This window comes from Chaetodon auriga, chromosome 11, assembly GCF_051107435.1.
Source record: "Chaetodon auriga isolate fChaAug3 chromosome 11, fChaAug3.hap1, whole genome shotgun sequence".
Taxonomy (NCBI): Eukaryota; Metazoa; Chordata; class Actinopteri; order Chaetodontiformes; family Chaetodontidae; genus Chaetodon; species Chaetodon auriga.
Genome location: NC_135084.1, coordinates 18,665,097 through 18,685,500, shown reverse-complemented (window position 1 = coordinate 18,685,500; position 20,404 = coordinate 18,665,097). Strand labels below are relative to the sequence as shown.

The 20,404-nt window shown below is 42.3% G+C and overlaps 3 protein-coding genes across 5 annotated transcripts in view; 1 reads left to right on the top strand and 2 right to left on the bottom strand.

Moving 5' to 3' along the window:
* The window catches only part of fmn2a (formin 2a), a 38,047-nt gene extending 27,697 nt beyond the window's left edge, over positions 1-10,350 (top strand). The window contains exons 13-17 of the mRNA XM_076743632.1: positions 1,219-1,311; positions 6,813-6,864; positions 7,832-7,981; positions 8,988-9,069; positions 9,251-10,350. Of these exons, the coding sequence (XP_076599747.1) occupies positions 1,219-1,311; positions 6,813-6,864; positions 7,832-7,981; positions 8,988-9,069; positions 9,251-9,277 (404 nt within the window). The 3' untranslated portion in view covers positions 9,278-10,350. The remainder of the gene's footprint in view (positions 1-1,218; positions 1,312-6,812; positions 6,865-7,831; positions 7,982-8,987; positions 9,070-9,250) is intronic.
* An 18-nt stretch (positions 10,351-10,368) lies between these two features.
* On the bottom strand, positions 10,369-17,717 carry LOC143328482 (gremlin-2-like). Its single transcript, XM_076743639.1, has 2 exons — positions 17,080-17,717; positions 10,369-11,810 (listed from the first exon to the last, which is right to left on the bottom strand). Exon 2 carries the CDS (start codon positions 11,807-11,809, stop codon positions 11,231-11,233), a length of 579 nt encoding a protein of 192 aa, XP_076599754.1. The 5' UTR covers position 11,810; positions 17,080-17,717; the 3' UTR covers positions 10,369-11,230.
* Positions 17,718-18,849: 1,132 nt separating this feature from the next.
* Positions 18,850-20,404, bottom strand: part of rgs7a (regulator of G protein signaling 7a) — a 50,947-nt gene continuing 49,392 nt past the window's right edge. For all 3 annotated transcript variants that reach the window (XM_076742827.1, XM_076742828.1, XM_076742829.1), the window contains 2 exons: positions 19,448-19,484; positions 18,850-19,254 (listed from right to left, as the gene is read on the bottom strand). In XM_076742827.1, coding sequence (XP_076598942.1) covers positions 19,464-19,484 — 21 coding nt within the window. In that variant the 3' untranslated portion in view covers positions 18,850-19,254; positions 19,448-19,463. The remainder of the gene's footprint in view (positions 19,255-19,447; positions 19,485-20,404) is intronic.

The window sequence follows — 20,404 nt, the reverse complement described above, 5'->3', positions numbered from 1 at the left end:
CTCCATGAAGGGACTTTGTGTGTTGCATTTTGGTATTAAACATATAGCAAGCACATTCATCACAATGAAAAGTAAAGCTAAACAAGAGGCTTACAAAAAAGAGAGAAAAACTGTAAGAATGAATGTGTTATGTTACTGCATATCAAGACCTCAGAAAACACTGTGGAAATTGGATTATGCTTGACATACCAAACTGATTGGTTGAGTGCAAAGAGTCTTAATGAATGAGGCAGTTGGGAAATGCTCCCTTTCATTACTCTGTCTCAAGTCACTCAGCACTCAGAACACTTTCCAAGGACTCAAGTGCCTACAGGTGGTAAAAAATGACTGTGTAGTTCTGTGCAAACATATGTGTGCACACGTGTGGGTACGTAGCGTACGTGTGACTTTGTGTGCTTTGCAGCGTGATCGACAATTCCCAAAACCCGATCTGTCCTCTATCATGCTTTATGTATCTTTGCTGCTAAACCAATCAGATGCCTCATCCGTGTTGCCAAATATTGTTTTTCCTCTGCCATAATGATTCTTTAGGCTGTTCATTATTTGCAATTCATAAAGATGGAGTTGCTCGCAGGGGAAATGGACTTGCCTCTGCATCGACCCCAGCGGCAGTGGCACATGCTGACTGTTCATAAATATATCATCACATGCTATACCTGCAGACCTCTTCATTACCTAGCAGGAGCCAGCTGAGTGCTCTAACAGACGTGGGCTTCGATGACAGTTCCCAGAGGGGGGGTTCCGATAGGTAGGCGGCGCTGAAATAGCCTTGGCTGGCCTTAAGGACATCAGCATTGAACACAGTGGAGAGAGCTCACTGTGTACCTTTTTGGTCGAGGCACCATATGGTCTATGAATTACCACTTGCCCAGTCCCGACCTCCACGTTCCCTGAGGCGTCTCATGGCCTCTGCACCTCTAAGGCCTTGAGCTGAGTTTGTGTATCCGTTATGGTTGCCAATAGAGCGTGACGATAAGGTTCTCCCGGGATCAGAGCGCAGGCCTTGCTGGTTCCTGGGGGTGCCTTATTAGTCCTTATGGATCATTACGTCTTTGCTGACACTTATTCAGCAGAAATTCAGCAGAGATTTATCAAAGCAAGTCCAACCTTGATGATGTGCACTGTAGATTTTATAATTGCAGCACAAATGCTGGATAAGATATTACTGTTCTGAAAGACTTTTCCCCCTCTCATCATGATCGCCTCTTGTTGTTTCAGCATGCTCAGCTGAGACAGAGAAGGTTTGCAAGTTGTCGACTGAAGAGAATCTGCAGCCCTTTAAAGACAAGATGGACGAATTTCTTAGCCAAGGTGAGACTGTTTTCCAAATCAGTTGAAACTGATGATTCATACAACTTCCACCGTTCTCATTAAAGCACAAGTCTGGTGATATTATCCAACTTACAGATGCTGCTAACAAGTATTGTGTGGGAAGCCTGCTAGAGACCTCCAATGTTGTCCAAAAACTGCTGAAAACACATCAGTGAGCCACTTTGTTTCACTGGGTGACATGTTCCTTCATTACACTGAACTTTGGCACTGTGGCGTATTTTGAGTCCCATTTAAGCTGTTCTGCTTCTATAAATACTGCAAATTTCACCAATTCCGCTGCTGAAAAGAATCCCTAATGAATACACTCGTGACCCCTGTTTGAGTTCGCTACAAACTTTCCAGTTTTGAAATTATTTAACCTTTTTTTTAAAAAATAAATAAATAAAAAATTAAAATTGTAGTTCTCTGTGGGATGATAAATTCAAACCATGCTTGGAACCCTTTTCTTTTTTCTTTTTTTTTTTTTTTTTTTGCAGAAGGAAAAAAATTGGCTCGGGGTCGAGCACCACAGAGAGGAAAGGGAAAGTACTGATATTAAGACTATTGCATGTTAGTTTGGTCTTTTCGTGAGATTTGTTGACAATAGGATGAAAATAGAACATGACCAGTCTTGTCCTTGAAATATGATGAAACAAGTGATGGTCAGTCCGTTCAAACGTAGAGTTTGCTCGTCTGTCTCACCATCAAACAGGGAGTTAAAGCAAAGGAGGCAAATAATTCATCTCTCCTGATTCCAAAGTATCTGGTGCTGGTATAGTCTTGGCATATCGAGGCTGAAAATGCATCTGTGGCGTGAGAGTATGCGAAACAGCTCATCAGTCAGAATGATTTAAGTCCTCGCCGTCTACAGACACATTTCCAAATCTGTTTCGTGCTGTTTTCTGGTTGATATACGGTACACACACAAGGGTTCACTCGGTGTCGTTTCCATAGGGACGCCTGTTTACTCCAGGGTGTATTGAATAACTCAAAGCTTTTGTTTCAAGTATGCCTATCTGCTTTGACAGATCATGACTGCACTTGGTAGCTGGGTCTTTTATCTTGATCTCTACCTTTATAAAACAGCGAACGTCTTGCTCTGCCTCGAAGGCAGATTCAGGATGGCCGAAGGTGAACCTGTCATGCAGCCTGTTAAATTGACTGCGGAGAACAGAGCTGGCTGCCTGAGAGGCTGGAATAAAACTGACTTGTTTGGCACCTGATCCCTTTCACTTAGTGCTTCTGACGTCATGGCATGTTTTTGTCATATATTTATCCTTTTTTCCCCCTGGTAAAGATTTTTCCGGAGTTCCTGCCTTCCTTTCTTTTTCCACCATTCTGATAACAAGGTGTCTTTCTTTTTTCTGTCAGAGGAACGACAGAGAGATTAGAAGCACCCCGTTGCCCCCTTGACCTCATCTCTCTTTCTATCATTCATTCACTCCTATTAGGAATTCAAATAATCCTTCACAGTGAGGTGTTTACTAAGAGGGCTGTTAAAACGATGATGAATTGATTGTAAATGATGAGCACTTCCTCTTCCATTGCCCTTTTATTCTAACAAGACTAAGAGTCTGCAGCCATGCTAGCATCTCTGTGAGGCTGTATGCACAGCTGTGCTTTGAGGTGAATGCCAATGTCAGCATGCTAACATGCTCACAATGACAATGCTAACATGATTATGTTTAGCAGATACAACTCTGAATCCAACAGAGCTCGCTTGTGAGCGGCTGAGTCTTTCCAGGATGCCCCTTTCATACCCAGTCATGATACTATCACCTGTTACCAATCAACCTGTTTACCTGTGGAATGTTCCAAACAGGTGTTTTTGGAGCATTCCACCTCTTTCCCAGTCTGTAGCTGCTCCTGTCCCAACTTGTTTGAAACGTGTTGCTGCATCAAATTCAGAATAAGCAGATATTTATAAAAATCAATGAAGCTGATGAGGTCAAACATTAAATATTTGTGCTGTTTTCAATTGAGTTTATGGCGAAAAGGATAAGCAAATTATCACATTCTGTTTTATTTATGTTTTATACAGCGTCCAAACTTTTTTTTGGAATGGGGGTTGTATAATGTTTACCATGTTTACCGTCTTAGTTTCGCGTGTTAGCATGCGTAAATTTTCTAATTTGTACCAAACATGAATTGTGATGGAAATGTTTTTGTTTTTGATTTGGTCATAAATCAAAGTATTGGACAAATTAGAAATTTGACATAATGATGGATGAAAAGTCAGAAAATCGCCAAAGTTCTTTCTGAGGGGAACAGGAATGTTTACCGCAAATTTCATGGCAATCTATCCGCTAGTTGTTGAAACATTTAACTCAAAACCACAAATGTCAACCTCATGGGAGCACTGGAGGGAAATCTTTCTGCCAATCCATCAAGGAGATATTTTATTGGATACAAGAAAAGTTCGACCTGCTGGAGACACTGATTAAAAAATCAAAGGATCACCAAAGTTGTTAGGATTCATCCTCTGCGCACCATGAATATCGGTCCACCCGATAGCTGCAAAGATATTTCAGTCTGGACTAAAGTGGTGGACTGACAGACCAACACCGCCATCCCTATGGTCATGCTGCTAAATCTCCTCCAAATAAATCTCCTGCAGACACCGTGAGAGGAAGCTAAAGACAGAAAAAAATGCTCATGTTCCAGAGGAGGCTAACAGCTCCTGCTACTTTTTCATTCTACATGTTGTTACAGCAAAATCGAATGGAAATTTAGTCGTGTTTGTCCGTCATGTTCACCAGATGTCATACATTCATGCTTTTTTCTCATAATCTGACATCTACAGCAAAACAATATTGGTCCACTTCAAAGGTGTAAGACTTTAGTTTGCTGTGCTTGTTTTAACATAACAAGCCAAATGTCACTCTTTATGTAGCATTGACTTTGACCCTGGCTGCATACAGTTGAGTGTGACCAATCTTTCTGAAGGACCCGGCTCACGGGCCTCTCTTACGACTGCTTTTGTATTCAGATGAGAGTATAATATATAGCATATGTTCTTCCGTGGTAATGCTCACTGTCCATTTTAAAGGAAGTCTGCAGATGAAAGCATCGCTCCCATTTCCACCTCTCCCCCTCGCTTTTCCTTTCTCTCTCTGTGTTTGAGAGAAATATGGGAGCTCTCTCTTTGATGCAAATGACGAGGTTTTTCCTCTGAGAGCAGAATGTAAGCACCGTAACGTGGACATGTGACTCAGAAGGCTCCAGACGGGATTCTTGGGGTTCCTCCACTGCGGTGGTAAAAAAAGAACAACAGCCAAATGTCTTATTTTTGTTATTTCTGTAATTTCTAAAAAGCCTGGGGTTAAACTGTTTCTGGCTCCACAGCTTAAACCGCTTTTGTTTATTTTCTGACCATGAAACTAACCACAGAATAACAGTGGGAGCGGACTTGTTGGAGCTCGGCTGTTTGGTCTAGCTCGATTTTCCCCGCTCGCTTCACAAATTCTCATGCATGCAGGCCTTTGATGGAGTCTCTGTGACTAGCGAGAGAGCACTGGCCATGTGATAATCTGTTTCTGATGGACATTAAGATTAGTAAGACTCATGTCAAACTCCACTTCCCTTTTCGACGTGCTGCAACTCTGCTGCTCTGGATGTCACATCATGTGTCCTGATAGGGTTAAAACCCTTCATGCTAATGTATACCATATTATACTCTAATGATGTGATAACAGAACTGACATCTTTAAATAATCTTCCTTGGAGTGTTTTCTTCCTTGTATTTTGTTGTAAATACAATTATTGGTTTAGTCAGTGTGCCCCACAATACCACATTGTCTTCATATTACCACAATAATACTCTTAAGTACAAGTCTGATTCCAACGAAGCTGGGACGCTGTGTAAAACGTAAATAAAAACAGAATGCAGTCATTTGCAAATGAACTGTGTTTACTGACAGCAGTTTTTCACAATGAGCCCGTGTAGAAATGTCCTTCAGAAATTCATGTGTTCACAAAGTGGGGAACCTCGCTCCATCCTCGCTTGTGAACGACTGAGCCCAGTCATGATACTATCACCTGTGACCAATGAGCCTGTTTACCTGTGGAATGTTCCAAACAGGTGTTTTTGGAGCGTTCCACCTCTTTTTTCAGTCTTTAGTTGCTCCTTGTTTGAAACATGTTGCTGCATCAAATCCATAATAAGCGTATATTTATAAAAATCAATGAAGTTTATGAGGTTAAACATTAAATATATTGTGTTTGTGCTGTTTTCAATTGAGTATGTGTCAAAAAGGATTCTCAAGTTATCACATTCTGTTTTATTTATGTTTTACACAGCGTCCAAACTCTTTTGGCTTGTGTAAGAGCACACATTGAATCACTCAGCATTGCAGGAATGTCACAGTTTATCTATTTTAATTGATGTTCATTATTTCTGGAAATAAATTTTACATCACTCACAACATAATCCTCCACCTCAGTATTATAGTAAGCGGCAAAGTACCATCATTGCTCAAACAACAGAGCGCGGTCCTGGTATTAAGATGCTCGTTGCAAGCCCCACTCCTATGATTTATCAATTTGTCATCATTTATTGATCAGCCATGAGCAGGGAGAGATGGTGGATGGTTGTGGAATGATCATGGCACCGGTCTCAACACGTTTCTCTGAGACCTTGAGATGCTGCTCTGGCTTCAATTACACGTTGGCAACCAGATGTTCCCGGGATAAGAGAGGAACACAGATTTGCTCCAGGAAAGATCCTCTGTCCCATCTACTGTCGTGTCTGTCTTGGACAGCCATGAGGAGGTCATAGTTCATTTTGACCATTCGACAGCTGCAGCTCACAGACCAGGAGCTGTCAGGGGGGAGGATTTAATGTCTAACTTTTGGTCGCACATCAGCAGAGTGAAGACATAAGCCAGCAAAAAAAATAAATACAATACAGCTGGATTGACTCTACTACTGCTCGGCTATATTTGAAAATGGGCCGATAAATCAGATCTGAAATTTGATAAGTCGTGACCTGCAGCGTTTTCCTGACTGAAGCTGTCACATTTCACTGCTGTTCTCTTATATCAGAATTTATCCTGATGGCCCGGCTAGATAAATGTTGTGGCCTGCTGGAAATATCTCCTAATGTGTACCATGGTGTCCAACTCTCGCAGTTTTCTTACCCTCTCGCCGTCTCTCTTTTAGCCTCTCACACCTCTCTCACACTCACACACACATATACACACACACACACACAAAGTCATCTGTCTCCATTCGAAGTAACGCTGCACAAAGAAGCACTTGTCCTGCGATCTGCAGCGCTCATTTGTCAGTTGTGCAACAGCGGACGATCCAGCACTTAATAACCTGGTGGCACAGCACTGACCTTGAAGAGGGCTGTTGATTTAAGTAATGATGACATGTGGAATCCTCCTAACATACAACTTGCATTGTAGGTGAACGATGTATTTTCTGATGATACAGGAAATCCTGTGTCTGTCCTAATCCTAATCTAATCCTGTATTTATATATGCTTTCCTTTACAGCCAAAACCGACCTGGAAACTCAGGAGAAGCAGCTGGCAGACACTCAGAAGATGTAAGGGCTTTCCTTATCATTAAACATTTTCCTTCGGCCTCCTCACCTGGAACACAAACGCTTCTGTTCCGTTTCATTTGGTCTTTTCTCAAGCGTCAAAACAGTGATCACGCTTGTGAAGCTGAAAGCAAAGGCGTCGCAGGACGAATGCAATCCAATAAGTTTGAAGCGATATATTCTCACTGCGGAGGAGAAACATAATCTTGCTGCTTTGTCAATATTTAGGACTCCTGGTTCCTTCAGTTTCATGGAAGGTGCAGGCCATCATGCAGGGCCTTCAGTAGACGGGAGGCCCCCTGTGCGGTGTCTGTGTTGTTTATCTAAGCGGAGCGAGAGTAGACAGCCTTGGCTCCAGGCTTCTGTTACTGCTGGCTAGGAATGTGTTCCTATAGCACACTCCAAACAAAGAGACCCCAACCTGTCCACTGTATTGATCCACTGCAAATTGCCTCCACGTTTAACACTTAAACATGTGTCATCCCCGTGCCACACTGCTTTCCTTTTGCTAGATCTGTCTTTGTCTCCTGGGTGGACGTCTTTTTTTTCCTTCCCCTCTTTCCTCACCCATGATTACAGCATGTGCGTGTATATGTACACAGACTTACACAGACTTATGCACACCAGGGAGAGGAGTGACAAAGCTAAACACTGTATATGAGATGTATAAAAGTTTAATTTAGTCCTGGAAGTTGAACCGTCAGAAAAACAGAGTGACTGTGCAGCTTTAGTGGCAGTAAATCCATTTTGTGTTCACTGTTCTTCTCTGAACTGCACAGTCATCATTGGTTGGTGTTTTTATGTTACTCTACGATTAAAGCTATGAAAAAGCATATTATTGTAAGATTAACTTTCATATTTTGCATATTTGCTCAGCACGGCCAGGTTTCACAACAGTCGCTGAAGGTTTCTGAAATCTCGTGTTGTAACAGTTTGGTCTCGAAGTGATGTTTTTCTTCTCTGTCCTCAGCTTCTTGGAGTTGAGCGTGTCCTTCTCAGTTAAACCCAAGGCGGGCGAGAAAGAGGTCTCTCCCAACACTTTGTTCTCCATTTGGCATGAGTTTTCCACCGATTTCAAAGACCAGTGGAAGAAGCAGAATAAGCTGATGTTACAGGAACGGTGAGAATATGATGGGAAGACTGGTTTCCTGTTTCAGAATGTGACATTACACTTGCAACAGATACCGTCTTCTACTTGAACCTATTGTCCTAAAGTCAAATCCTGCTGAGATATCAGGGTCTTTTCATTCAGTTCTTTGTGTCTTTGGGAAGGGCGCACAACTCTCTGACCTTCAAAATGTCATTACAGATACACCAATGTTCCTACATTTAGAATTTTCCCCAAGCATAAGTTCCCAAACCATTAATAACTTGCAGTACATCTTGTGTTCACTGAAGATCCTATCAGATTCATTCAAATTCATGAAGGAAAAAGAGGTTAAATGACCCAAATCTTTGTCCTCACCCCAGTAATGAAAGGAACACATGCAGCATCCAGTTAGCTTCCAGTGGTTTGATGAATATAAAGATACTGCTGCATATGTCAACAAAAAGCAAATTGGTCCATTATGCCAAATGAAGATTGAATTGTGATATGTATTTGCAAGAGAAGCGAAATGTCACAAGCTTTGCTTGTTCAGTAGGAAAGAATAAAAGCAAATTTGAAAGCATTAACTCTTTGCCCTTTGCCATCGGCAAACATCCCAGTTCTCTCTCTGCTGCTTTTCCTTTCAGACTGCAGTGGAACTATAGATATTGATCCTTGCTTTCTCTGCTTGGACATGTACCCATTTCATGAGTAGAGGCAGGATGCATGTCTGTTGGTGTAAACTTTGTAACTCATTCAACGCCAACATGCTGATCATTTGTCTTTTTAAAGCACAAATGAGTAGCGACACCGCTGGCTCTCTCCATGCAGTAGTAAACTCCAGTGAGTCATTTCAAAGTAGGAGGACTGGCACATTGACAAACCGAGATCACTGTGTCCACATAACACATGACCATAGTCTGGAGGGTCCAAGCTGGAATTTTTGTCTTTCTTTTTTTTTTTTTTTTATGGTGAATTTCAACAGTGTGAATGAGTGTATCTCCATAGGTTGACTGATGGTTAACGGTCTTTTTCTCAGGGTCAAAATGGCTGAAGAGTGCTTCAAACAGGCCAGGGAGAAGGCTTCCTACAACGTGAAACCCAAACATGCAACTGGAATCGTACGTCTTTACGCTTCTTACCACACTTTCTGTATGGTCTCATCTGCGCTTTTATGTGTTAAGACTCTGTTCCTTACAAACACTTGTCAGAAACAGCACGTCTGGCTCCTACAGTAACCTATCTAGATGAGTGCCGGTGCTGCCAGCTGGAAATAACTCCGACCCATTTTTTATCCCACAGAAAGCAAAGCTGGGTCAGAAGATCTGAAGCAGAGAATGGAAAATTATCATCACCAAGCCTATTGCACAAGCACTGTTTGTACAATCTGACAATGACTCATCAGTCATTTTTACAACATTTATTTGCTTCCAGTACTTGTTTTCAATTGATTTAGACCTGTTGTTTATTGTGAGTTGGTTCAAAGTGGATATAACAGTATGTAGATATTATATTGTTTAAAAGTGGCATGAAAAATTACATTCTCAGCCACCCTTTGATAGCACTCGCATAATTAAATGAAATATGGCTACTAAAAGACGTCCTTAAGCCGAGATGATTAAATGAAGTTGAGTCATTTGCCAGAAAATGCTCACTGGAGTCTGAGATGTGTAGCAACACTATATTTGAGTTTTCTCAGTATTTTATAAGCCATATGTAGCCTATTTCTGTTTTTTAATGTAATTCCCAAGCCTAGTTTACCAGGAAGGCATGAACACTTCCTCTTTATATCTTCCTTAATGGTGAAAAGCACAGAATTTTATAACGTTTCTATACGGTAGGTTTGGATCGCCTGCCAGACAGAAAGTGCCTTATCGCACAGCGGGGAGGTCAAACGAGTGCTGTCGGACTGAGCTTATTTCTGAGACATATCATGTCATTAAATGTTACACGTAAACAGGAAAATCTTTTTTTTTTTTTTTTTCCCAGCTGAAACATGACAGATTAACTTCCCTTCATAGCTTCATCAAATGTGTCTCAGCACCTCGTTATAATTCTACATGTGTTTTACATACAGCACTTCTCTGTTGTGGTTTCATAGGTTTTTTTCATCCCAAAAAAGCCATGGCGTGCTCTGATCCAGACCTGCGTTTGTTTTATTCAGCCGTGTCGTCAGCGTCCTTTACATTTTAAGCAGAATCCTATGCACTTAGTTTTGCCTTTCCTAATATGTGCGAGTGTGTGAACTCCCATGTGTTAATGGAGCAATAGGATCGTTTGACGTGACGTTCATGTGCAATACCAACAACATGTTTTGATTGACCCTTGACCATGAAAAAATCTATTTATTGAATAAATGAAATTACATAAATTTTGAATAGAAATTCTGCAGTTGCTGATTGTTTTCTGTTTATCATCTGTCTGTGTTTTGCGGTGGTACAGAACTACATGCACTCCAAACACCACTGCTGTTTTATATGAAATAGATTTAATATACTTTTCACATACATACATACACACATACATAAAATATATATACTGTATATATTGAATTGCACCTCCATTACACATGCTTCAATATGTTTTTCCTACTGGCTAGTATATTTGTGGCATGTACAGTATACAGCCAGGCTTGTGTCCAAACAGGTGGATGGCACTGGTCTTCGCTGTGTAGTTTCCTGTTCCTTGAAATCTTTTCCTTGAAATCAACTCGTGTATCATTTGGGACATCACAGACGTTAAGGAAAAGATACAGGATAACAGATCAAACACTTGTAAAACATTGTTAACATCTACAGGTAAAAACATTGCTTGAAAACTGTGTAATTAGTGTCGGGGAAACTTTTTAAAGGGGTCACACTTCTACAGTTTTTCTTTAAGAGACTGCATTATCAGCAGTGTTAATGATGTTTTGAGGCATTTTTCTTAACTCCTTTATCACAAAGGAAGCTAATGACAAATAGCCAGGTAGATATGAAGGAGGAAAAACTTGTTTAATGTTGAACATTGGCTGCTTCGTCCTCGGTGTCTCTGCACAGCCACTTGAATCAGTCTCAACAGCATCAGCTTGCCAACATGGCTGCTAGTCTCATTATATCAATGTTGTGCCTTTGAATAATACCACTTCCATGTTTCATGTCATGTTATTGTGGGAAAAGCCATTATTTGTACCACATGATGCAGAATAGTTCAGCTTGGTGCCAGTCCTTGTTTGGCGAAGTTTGTCAGTTTCTGCCTTTGACAAAACTCATGTGATGTCAGTTCAAAGACCTTTTCAGTCCTTCACAGTTTCCCATGACCACCCACATCCACAGACATGCAGCGACACTGTTTGACCCTCTGCACCTTACGGTGTCTGAAAGGCGGCTGCAGGTCTGGGCAGTCTAGCTGCACTGTGAGCTGTGTGATGCGGTGTGGCCTGCAGAAGGAGCAGGACTGGAATGGCTCCTGGGCCTTGTTGTGGCTTTTCCTTCCAGAGCCTGAGGCTTGGCCTCGGTTCTGGCCCTGACTCGAGCTGGGGCCCATATGGCGGGGGATGTAGAAGGAGTTACACTGGCCGTAGCAGAAACGATTGACCACAGTGCGGCTGCGGCAACCCTCCTCACTGATAGTCTGACGGAGGGGTTGGGTCTTGCACCAGTCTCTGCGGAGGTAGCGGCGCTCTGTCACCACCAAGGCCTCCCGGCTGGACGACAGCACCTCTGGTTTCTGCTGCAATAGCCGGTGGTGACGTTCTGAGGACAGGTTCCCTTTGCTCTTGTGTGGGGATGGGATGGATCCCTGGGGACGGGGCTTCTTGGTCTCTGCGGTGATGCAGAGCACCCCAGCCAGTATGACCGGGATAGTTATTCTCCACAGCATTCTGCAAAAAGAGAGAGAGACACGTTACAGTGCATTAAAGAGAAGAGAGAAGAGATGGTTTCTGAGGAGTAACACATGTTGTCACATGACAGCATCGCAGAATTATTAACTGTTGTAACACTACTTCAGGCAGTCCATGATGATACATGACAGTCATACAATTGCTAATATGATATTAATATTGCCAATTGTGTGAATGTGCGTTCATGTTGAACCACCTTCGCAGCCTAGCCTTCCAGGCATCATTGAGGAAATGAATCCATCACCAGGGCCCCCATTTGTCAGCATCCCTGTGTCATTACTTCTATTTGCTTTCCTCTCGGCTACGCAACTCTTCCAAAAATAAACAAAGCCCTGCCATCAAAGGATACACTTAAACACCCATAACGAGAAGGGGAAGTTGATTTTATTGGTCCCGTCGCCGGGTAAAATAATTAGGGCTTTGCTTACTTTAGTCATGAACTATGCCGCAGATATGTAAACAGGCATTAGAGAGGCCCATCTGCATGTTATTAGGAGAAGAGTTGGGGAACTCTGCAGTACCCTTTGGGAGTCCACTCTTCTACTCTTTGGTGATATACTATGGAGCAAAGTGAACTGAGAATGACCCATAGTGTCTATAGTAACCATAGTGTCCCTTGCATCATTCTAGCACCAGAAAGAGAGCATGATCGGGAGAAATTATTTCTCCGCTTCTCAGGATGGAGTATCTGTCCGTGTGCATGCTGTCAGTGTTTGCGCCAGCACATTTTTGACCATCACTCAAGCATCTTTTCAGCAGATGTTGCTCTTGACAAGCGTTGCATGACATCAAGTCCGAAATTCTGACAGAGAACCAAACTGCCTCAAGGCCATTGGCTGCTCCTATTCACAGACTCTTCTTTGCTGTGCAAATTTGTATGTTCTCTTTCTTCCTTTCCTGGACCAGCAACGCACTCTGACATGGAACAAATTACTTTATCATAATCCACTCTGTTTTTTGTCTCCTTTTTTCTGCCCTTGACCCCGAGGTCGTGGCAGCTGTGTCCGAGCTGCACGACGACTCGAATCTGTATATCACTGTCGCGGCAGCGCTTGCCTTAAGCTACGCAGCAGCTGTTTGTCCATCGAGCAGAGGTGTTGTATGAATTCTAACCTGGCTTTTTCTAAAAGACATCCATAGATCTTGGAGTTGGAACAGAAAACGCTTTCTTGTGCAAATTTGATCTCTTCATTCTGTTTTTTGTTTTCTTCATTTGGAGATCAAACCTGCGGAGAAATGAAGTATTTTTCGACCGTCTGACAAGAAAGCAGATTTAAATGCTCTACACCCACAGCCAAGCCTATGTTTGACACATGGTATTTTTCACCTATGGATATCCAGCGGACAAAGTCAATTTTCATTGAGATCGTCATCATTTTTTTGCCAAACAGAACTCCTGAAATATCTTCTTCAGGGCAGAAACCGCCTCTCAGATCTGTGCTTCTTCTCTAGACACGTTTTTGCATACACACAAAAGCCAGCACACACGCCCACACACACCCATCATAAGGTTAGAATAACTAAACCGAAGACTCCCGCTGGGCCCTTCCACCACCTACAGCATCAGGGAGTCACGACCTCACTCCATCTTCCAGTGATCTACCTTCCATGTACAACACCATCTCATTTGTCTTTGGCTGCTCTGTCTCATTCCTGCTGACTGTGTATTTAAGTGCATGAACTCCTGGTAGGAGGAACAGGCTCTGCTTCTGTGTGCAGCCTCTTGTTCTCTGTATCACTGTTCTCCTGCTATCCTTCGCTTAAAGAGGCATCCTGTGACTCCGGTGAGCTACAGCCTGCAAAGCCCCAGGGACTTTTGAGGGATGACCTGACCGACTGTGTACACAGGGCATGACGGATGGCAGTCAGCAGCCGCGCTCCCTCTCCACCCTAAAACTCGGCCTAAGTATGATAGTGCCGGCCCTGCTAAGCTATCCTCATCAATCTCTGCTGCGGGACAAATTGCGGTTTTGGGGCAGGGATTCAGGGGCTTTAGGGGGAGCGCTGAGGTGGATGGGTGGGCGGTTAGCGGTTGGGGCTGGGAGATAGAAGGAATGGGGTTTTGAACTGGTGACCTACTGGGAACCAAAACCAACACCACTTGGGCTTCATGCACAGTATATGCCCTCCTCCCACCACCGTATGTCTCTCCACAAGCTGCTTGTCTCTACGTCTTTCTCTCCCCATCTGTATCTCTCTGTCACTCCATCTGTCTGTCTCTCCTTGACGCACAGCTCTAATCATCACAGAGTCCTGGAGACGGAAGGAGACTGTGGTTTTGTGTGATAATGCTGAGACAGAACTGAACCGGACCTCTCTGTCTGCTCAACGCTAATATTGTCCACAAACACAGCTTTATGTTTTACAAGAACCGCAAAGACTTTGGGGGACATGCTTCACTGAACTGTGGCAGACCTTGGTTCCAAAATTCAGACCTCTAATGAAATTACAAATACCAGAAACAAATACCAGAGAGACTGCTGAGCTACACACAAGCCTTTTTGAAAACAGCTATTATCATCAGTGGGAACTTGTTATGTTTTGTTTTTCAGAATGGCATTATAATACCATGGTAATGTTTCCTGTCTGGATAACAATGGGTCTTTTTTTTTTTTTTTTTTTTTAAATCTCAAAGTGAAATGAAAAACATAATTAGCCATGAAAATCAAGTCTCCTTGCTAAATATGTTAATATTTCCTATATTCAGTTGTTAAATAATTGGAAAAAAGAACCTTTTCAAGACTCTCAAATTTGTACACACAGATGTACTTCCACTAAACCATGTGAAACATCTTCCCAGCATGTCTTCAAAGGCAGGTTAAAACAAACAAAACCTGATGCCTCAATTATTGGTGCGTCAGAAAGTCTCACACACAGACTGGTAAGTGCAGTTAATTACAGTAGAACTGCATTTAATTCACCGTGCAGCTCAAACCTCAATCACACACGCACACACACACACACACACACACACACACACACTCATACGTGACCACACACACATACACAGACCCAAACACACATACACAGGATATAAAGAGAGAGGGAAAGAGAGGTAAATGAAATGTTTTCACTTGGAGCCAATTACACAAAGAGGAACCATGTCATTATCTGCATTTGCGGATTCTATTTTCCCAAACTACGCCGGGCTGTTGGCTCATTAACAGTTGGGGTGGAGGGGGGGGTGTGGGGGGTTGTCCTTTTGGGGGCTTTTCTGTGTAAATGTGTCTAATGCCAACATTGCCAGGAGGCTGCTTTAGGCAGTTTGGGCAGCCATTTGTCACCACAATCCATCTTGATAATGACTAGCAGCCCATATATAATGCTTTCCAAGCTAAGTGCTGGCAAGAATGTAAGGCAACTCCTTCGCCTCAGCGACATTAAGTGCTTTGGTGGCGGATGAGGGGCAATTAGAGATGCTATGATAGTACAGCGTTTCTCATTTCAGATCAGGATGGCACTACTTAGCTGTGGTGATTAACACCACCTTCCATTTGCACTTAGAAAGGAATTTGTTTGTTTAATCCCTTAACATAGAGTTTTCCCCTTAAGTAGCTTCACAGTTGCTAAAACAGCCTTATTTCACACTGTTTTATAGTATCACATGTATACTCTGTATCAGCTTCTTCCAGATCTTTATTGACGTTACATGATTTTTATGAGTGAAGTATCTGAGCCCAAGATGTGTTTTAAAGCTTCACCATTCCATCAAATAGAAACAGTCTTCATGTCTTAACCATCATTTTAGATATATTTGGTGGAAACTTTAGGGTGTCCACTAAAATATGAATTAAAGCTTTGTGGGTTTCAGCAATGTTTGGCTGCACAGCATGAGCTTGCAGTGACTGGCACACAGACAGGCCACTGCGTGTAAAGGGGTTTAAAAGTAGTTCTTTTAAACCATATTTTGCTCACGAGCGAGGCCAATGTTCAGTTGATTTAGAAAAAGGTTGATTCTAACAGAAACAAATTGCCAACAATGACCAAAATGCAGCATTACTTTAACATTTTAACACGCTTTCCTTGCTGTTTTCTTCCAACCTGTTCATGTGTAATCTTCACGTGTTAAGATCGTTGTTACGGCTTCTATCAAATACCAGTTTTACTATCTTTAGAGGCTTACAATGAAGTGTAAACTATTGCTAAAGAAACTGTAATTTGTCTGTGTGCTGCTAAATCCTATTTGACATCAGAGCGGACTGTACAAGGTGGTGCAGTCACCAGAGCTGTAAGAAGGATCAGAAGGCAAACTCCCTACCATTCACAGCACGCATACTGCAGGAGCACACACACACGCGCACACACACACGCACTCACACTCACACATATGTTCACACACCAGCTTGGATACACCTCAGTACACACACGACTACACACAAATACACTCAGGATACAATAGTGAACAGACACGCACACCAGGACATACACCTGTACACATGAATAGAAAAAGAATAGAATTATTTTGTACACACAGAATACAAGTTCATCATGTTCATTAACACCATTATCTGTCATTCTGTCTTTTTCATATTCACTGGCAGAACTGAGCTGCCTCTTAATCTCACCAAGATGTGCAGTACAACATACTGTCATCACTCACTAATTCTCTCACTCACAACACTAATTCCCTGGAACCTCCAGTCGCTAATTATAGTCATTTAGTCGACGCTTTTATCCAGAACACCTTACAGTACCTTGAAGGTATATATTTTTGCTATGGGTGGCCCCAGTGGGAATCAAACCCTCACCGGTGGTAGAAGTACTGAATAGCAGAACAACAACTGCTGGTCGAATTACATGGTTCTGTGCTTAGTCATTCTAAGACTCACTGAGTCACTAAGTCTCACTATCTCAGTCTCCTCCGGCCCACTTTTTTTTGTTCACGTGGGATATATCGAGCCAGCACTCACTTTTCTCTGTGAATCCAATTGGCACGTGGTACTTTCACATATATAATCACTGTTTCTGCTTCTTCAAAGCATTTGTCACTGTATTCTCACATTATTTAGCATAAATATTCTGCCAGTCAGGTGGGCTGTTTTATCACCTGTATCACCTTACACCAAGAACTCTCTCGTATGAAATGACATTCATTTTGAACAGGCGCATACTGTTTGTTGTGGTAGCTGACAATTTAAAACATCCTCAGAAAGTAAAGCTGGTCAAACTGCTGACTGGGCTCTTAAGTGAAGTGCTAACGTGTTAAGTAGGTGTTATCGCAGTGAAGCATAAAGCATGGTTTATGTACCTCTCACCACGGTGCGCAGCGGGACAGTAACGTGTTGAGGATGCAGTCAAGGGAGCTTGTCCACCTTTAGTGGTCCTTGCGTCCGCTTCCAGGTTTTGGTTTCCATGGCAACATAATCTGTAGTATCCTCAGGCTTGTCCTTGCTCCTCTTCCCCCCCTCGACTAAAGATTCAAAGTCTTGGACGCGGTCAGTTTCCCATCTTCCTGGACCAGTCGTATCTCTTTCTTACTTCCTCTCCCAGTCTCAGTTTCTCTTCTTAGTCTTGTTGTTTTTTTAGGTTTAAGACAGAAGCTCCACGTTTCAGTCACAGTAAGCCCGTATCTTAGTGCTGCGGAGACTGTCTGCAGTCTGTCTTTGAGAGTGTTTGACTCACTCTAAAGCCTGCCTTAGTTTGAATCCCCACCACCCCCTTCCCTCCTCAAGACTGGGAGGGTTTATCCTATTGGCCCTGGTCATTGTGTGAATCAAACCAAGCTTCACTTCTTTCATTTTTAAGTCTGTCTCACCCTGTGTCTGCCTCTCTCTCTGCCCATTGATATTTTTCTTTGATATCTCTTTTTGTAATGCCCACTCACCAAACCTCTCCAAATGACAGCTTTTCCTTTGTCGTCCTTTTTCTATTGTAAGTTTTCTCTGCCTGTTCTCCCGTGTTTGACATTTACATTTACAGTTTTAGGAAGTGGATGATATTTTGCCACCACGGACAATACAGGACAAAATTGTGAAGAAACAACGATCATCTACAAAACCCCTAAATTATCCTCTCTGATTGGTACTGTGACCACATCACATTACAACCCCTTAATCTCCGATCCATAAATCATTGTATGTATTGTACCCAGACACACTGAAAGGACGCTTTGAAAAAGGCCACAATTCACATTCCTCGATGCAACTGAGACAATAATGTTTGTCTGTTTTGTGGCTCTTGCTAAGCTGACCACTGGGCACAGAGACTGAAAACACTGACTGTGACTTCTGCCATCAAAGAGCTGAAACATCAACAGACCCTGAAAAACCTCAGACGGGTACAGTCTGAACAATAACCCCTTCAGCACACCAGAGAATGATGACACTTTCGCATGACAAAACTTCATTTGTCTGCAGAGTACAGTGGTGCATTTTGCTGACCTGTGTTGAGGAGGAGCTGGTTGTTGAAAAGAGGCAGATCTCTGCTATAGGAAATAATTTAACACCATCTAGTGGTAAAAATCAAAAGTGCATTGCTCCAGCACTGTTAGTGGATTCTTTTAAGCCGCAGAATGAGTGCTATGCTACGTCTTCACTGCTAGAAAGGTTCATTGTGGGTTTGAAAAGTAAAATAAAAATCCAAGCCCAGGCCATAAGAACAGATAGAGGGCCAACTTTAATAATACAAGTAAGTAAAAGTGTCTTTAAATATGGTATAAAAATAAATGCAGGAGAGAATAACAAAGAATTATGTTCTACATAAGACAGGAGACAGCATTTTTGTAATTCTGAATGTGACTTTACAAGTGCAATGAAAACCATATGTGCTAATTATTATAGTGAAATTAAATAATGCAAAGCAAAATAAATGCACAATAAATAATCATAATAATAATCATAATATATATGTATATATATATGTATATATATATAGTATATTCATTCTGCACAACACTTCCCATAGTGTGACAAAGTATCTGTGACCTCAGATCATGTAAAGCGATGACACTGGTTAGATCAGTTTAAGTTGTCATTTTCTAGATTTTTTCTATGTTTTTTTTCTTTTTTTTCTTTTTTTTCTCTCTGACATCATTTGTTTCAGCTGGAAGTGAGAGAGGGGGCGCCAATCCAGCAGTTTCGATGGAAAGAACCGGAGCACCGGATTTGATGTTTTTCATCTCGCCAGTCTGTCAGTGTCCTCACAAGTCCAGCAGTGCCTCCTTTCTGAGAATACTGGAAATATATCAGGTACTGTAAGAGGAGAGAGAAGAAGGGACATCCTCTCCATGGACATGCAACATCCGGTGGACAACAGACGAACAGACGGTCCAGCTCATTGCCCGGCTGAGCCAAGAGCGGATGGACAGACAATGATGACGAAGAGATGAGATGGTCCTCTTCTCCATGTCCAAGAGAGAGGGATGGCATTGATTTTAGCATGATGGCACACGACTGGTCAGCCTCTTGGATGCTAGTGGTTTCCACTGGAGAAGAGAAAGGAAGTTGGAAAAGAGAATGAGGTCATTAAGTGGGAATGTAAGAGAATAAATGCATTTATTTGGTTTAGTAACAATGTGAGCAGCCATGGGCGCGGTGCTGGAATTGGACATTTTGTACCACACGTACTTCATATTTAAGTATTGAGCTGAATGTAAATGTAACACTGGGGCTGGTTACCTGGAAGCAAGAGTCTTCAGAACAAATTCTTACTTTTCTGTAGGGATAAAAAAAAAAGGACACGTTAAGTGAAGTATTGTTACCGTGTAGGGGATTCAGGGGGTTATATATAAATCTTAATATGTAGAGAATAACGGTTTGCGAGCCAGATAGACAAGAGCTGAACCTCTGAATAAAGAATGAGTTCCCTGCCATCATTATCACTTCCATAGTCACTTCCAATGTGCTGCATTCACATGATATTTTATCAAGAAACCCTGACTGTAATACTGAAATCTTCTTTGCCAGACTGACGGGTAGAGAAAGTGTAGGCGGTATGAGACAAAGCAGGTTTCAGGCACATAAATACACCTGTATAATTCTGAATTATCCATCATGTTATGACAGCCTCTGGTCTCTGCTGTTCATAATGGTTTCTACAAGCCCGGCAGGAGTCCTGATCAGCTTCTCCATCCTCCACACCTGAAGCAGACTCTATTGAACCGCTGTATTCACTCTCTCTGCCCCTCAGTGGCGTGTGGGTGCCATTTTGTTTGACATGTTCTTTGGTTTGACCTGGACTGCACCTTTAAGCAACTCCATCTACTTCCATCAACTTCCAACTATTTCAGATACAGCCCATCTTTGTAGCAGACATATGCTCGAACCTGCATTACATGATATTCTCTAAATTGAAACAAATGACTGCATGCATAATGTCAAGGAGTTGCTTAATGTGCCAAATCCACTGGGGAGAAAAGCAGTGCACTAACTCACCCCAACTCTGCAGCTCAAGACAGATTAGCTTTCGTTTAGGAGTTAGTGGAACAGAAACACATCTCCACTGGCGTGCCCTTGTTGTCCTAAATCTACTAGGATTTTCTGCCCCTTAGTGGTCAAAAATATCTCAGTGAACAGAACTATGTCAACTCTGCCCTCGTAGCAGAATTTATGTCACTACAGGTGTGTGCAACTGCA

Excerpts from the sequence above, each read along its gene's own strand:
- LOC143328482 (XM_076743639.1), bottom strand. The coding sequence starts at position 11,809 with ATGCTGTGGAGAATAACTATCCCGGTCATACTGGCTGGGGTGCTCTGC.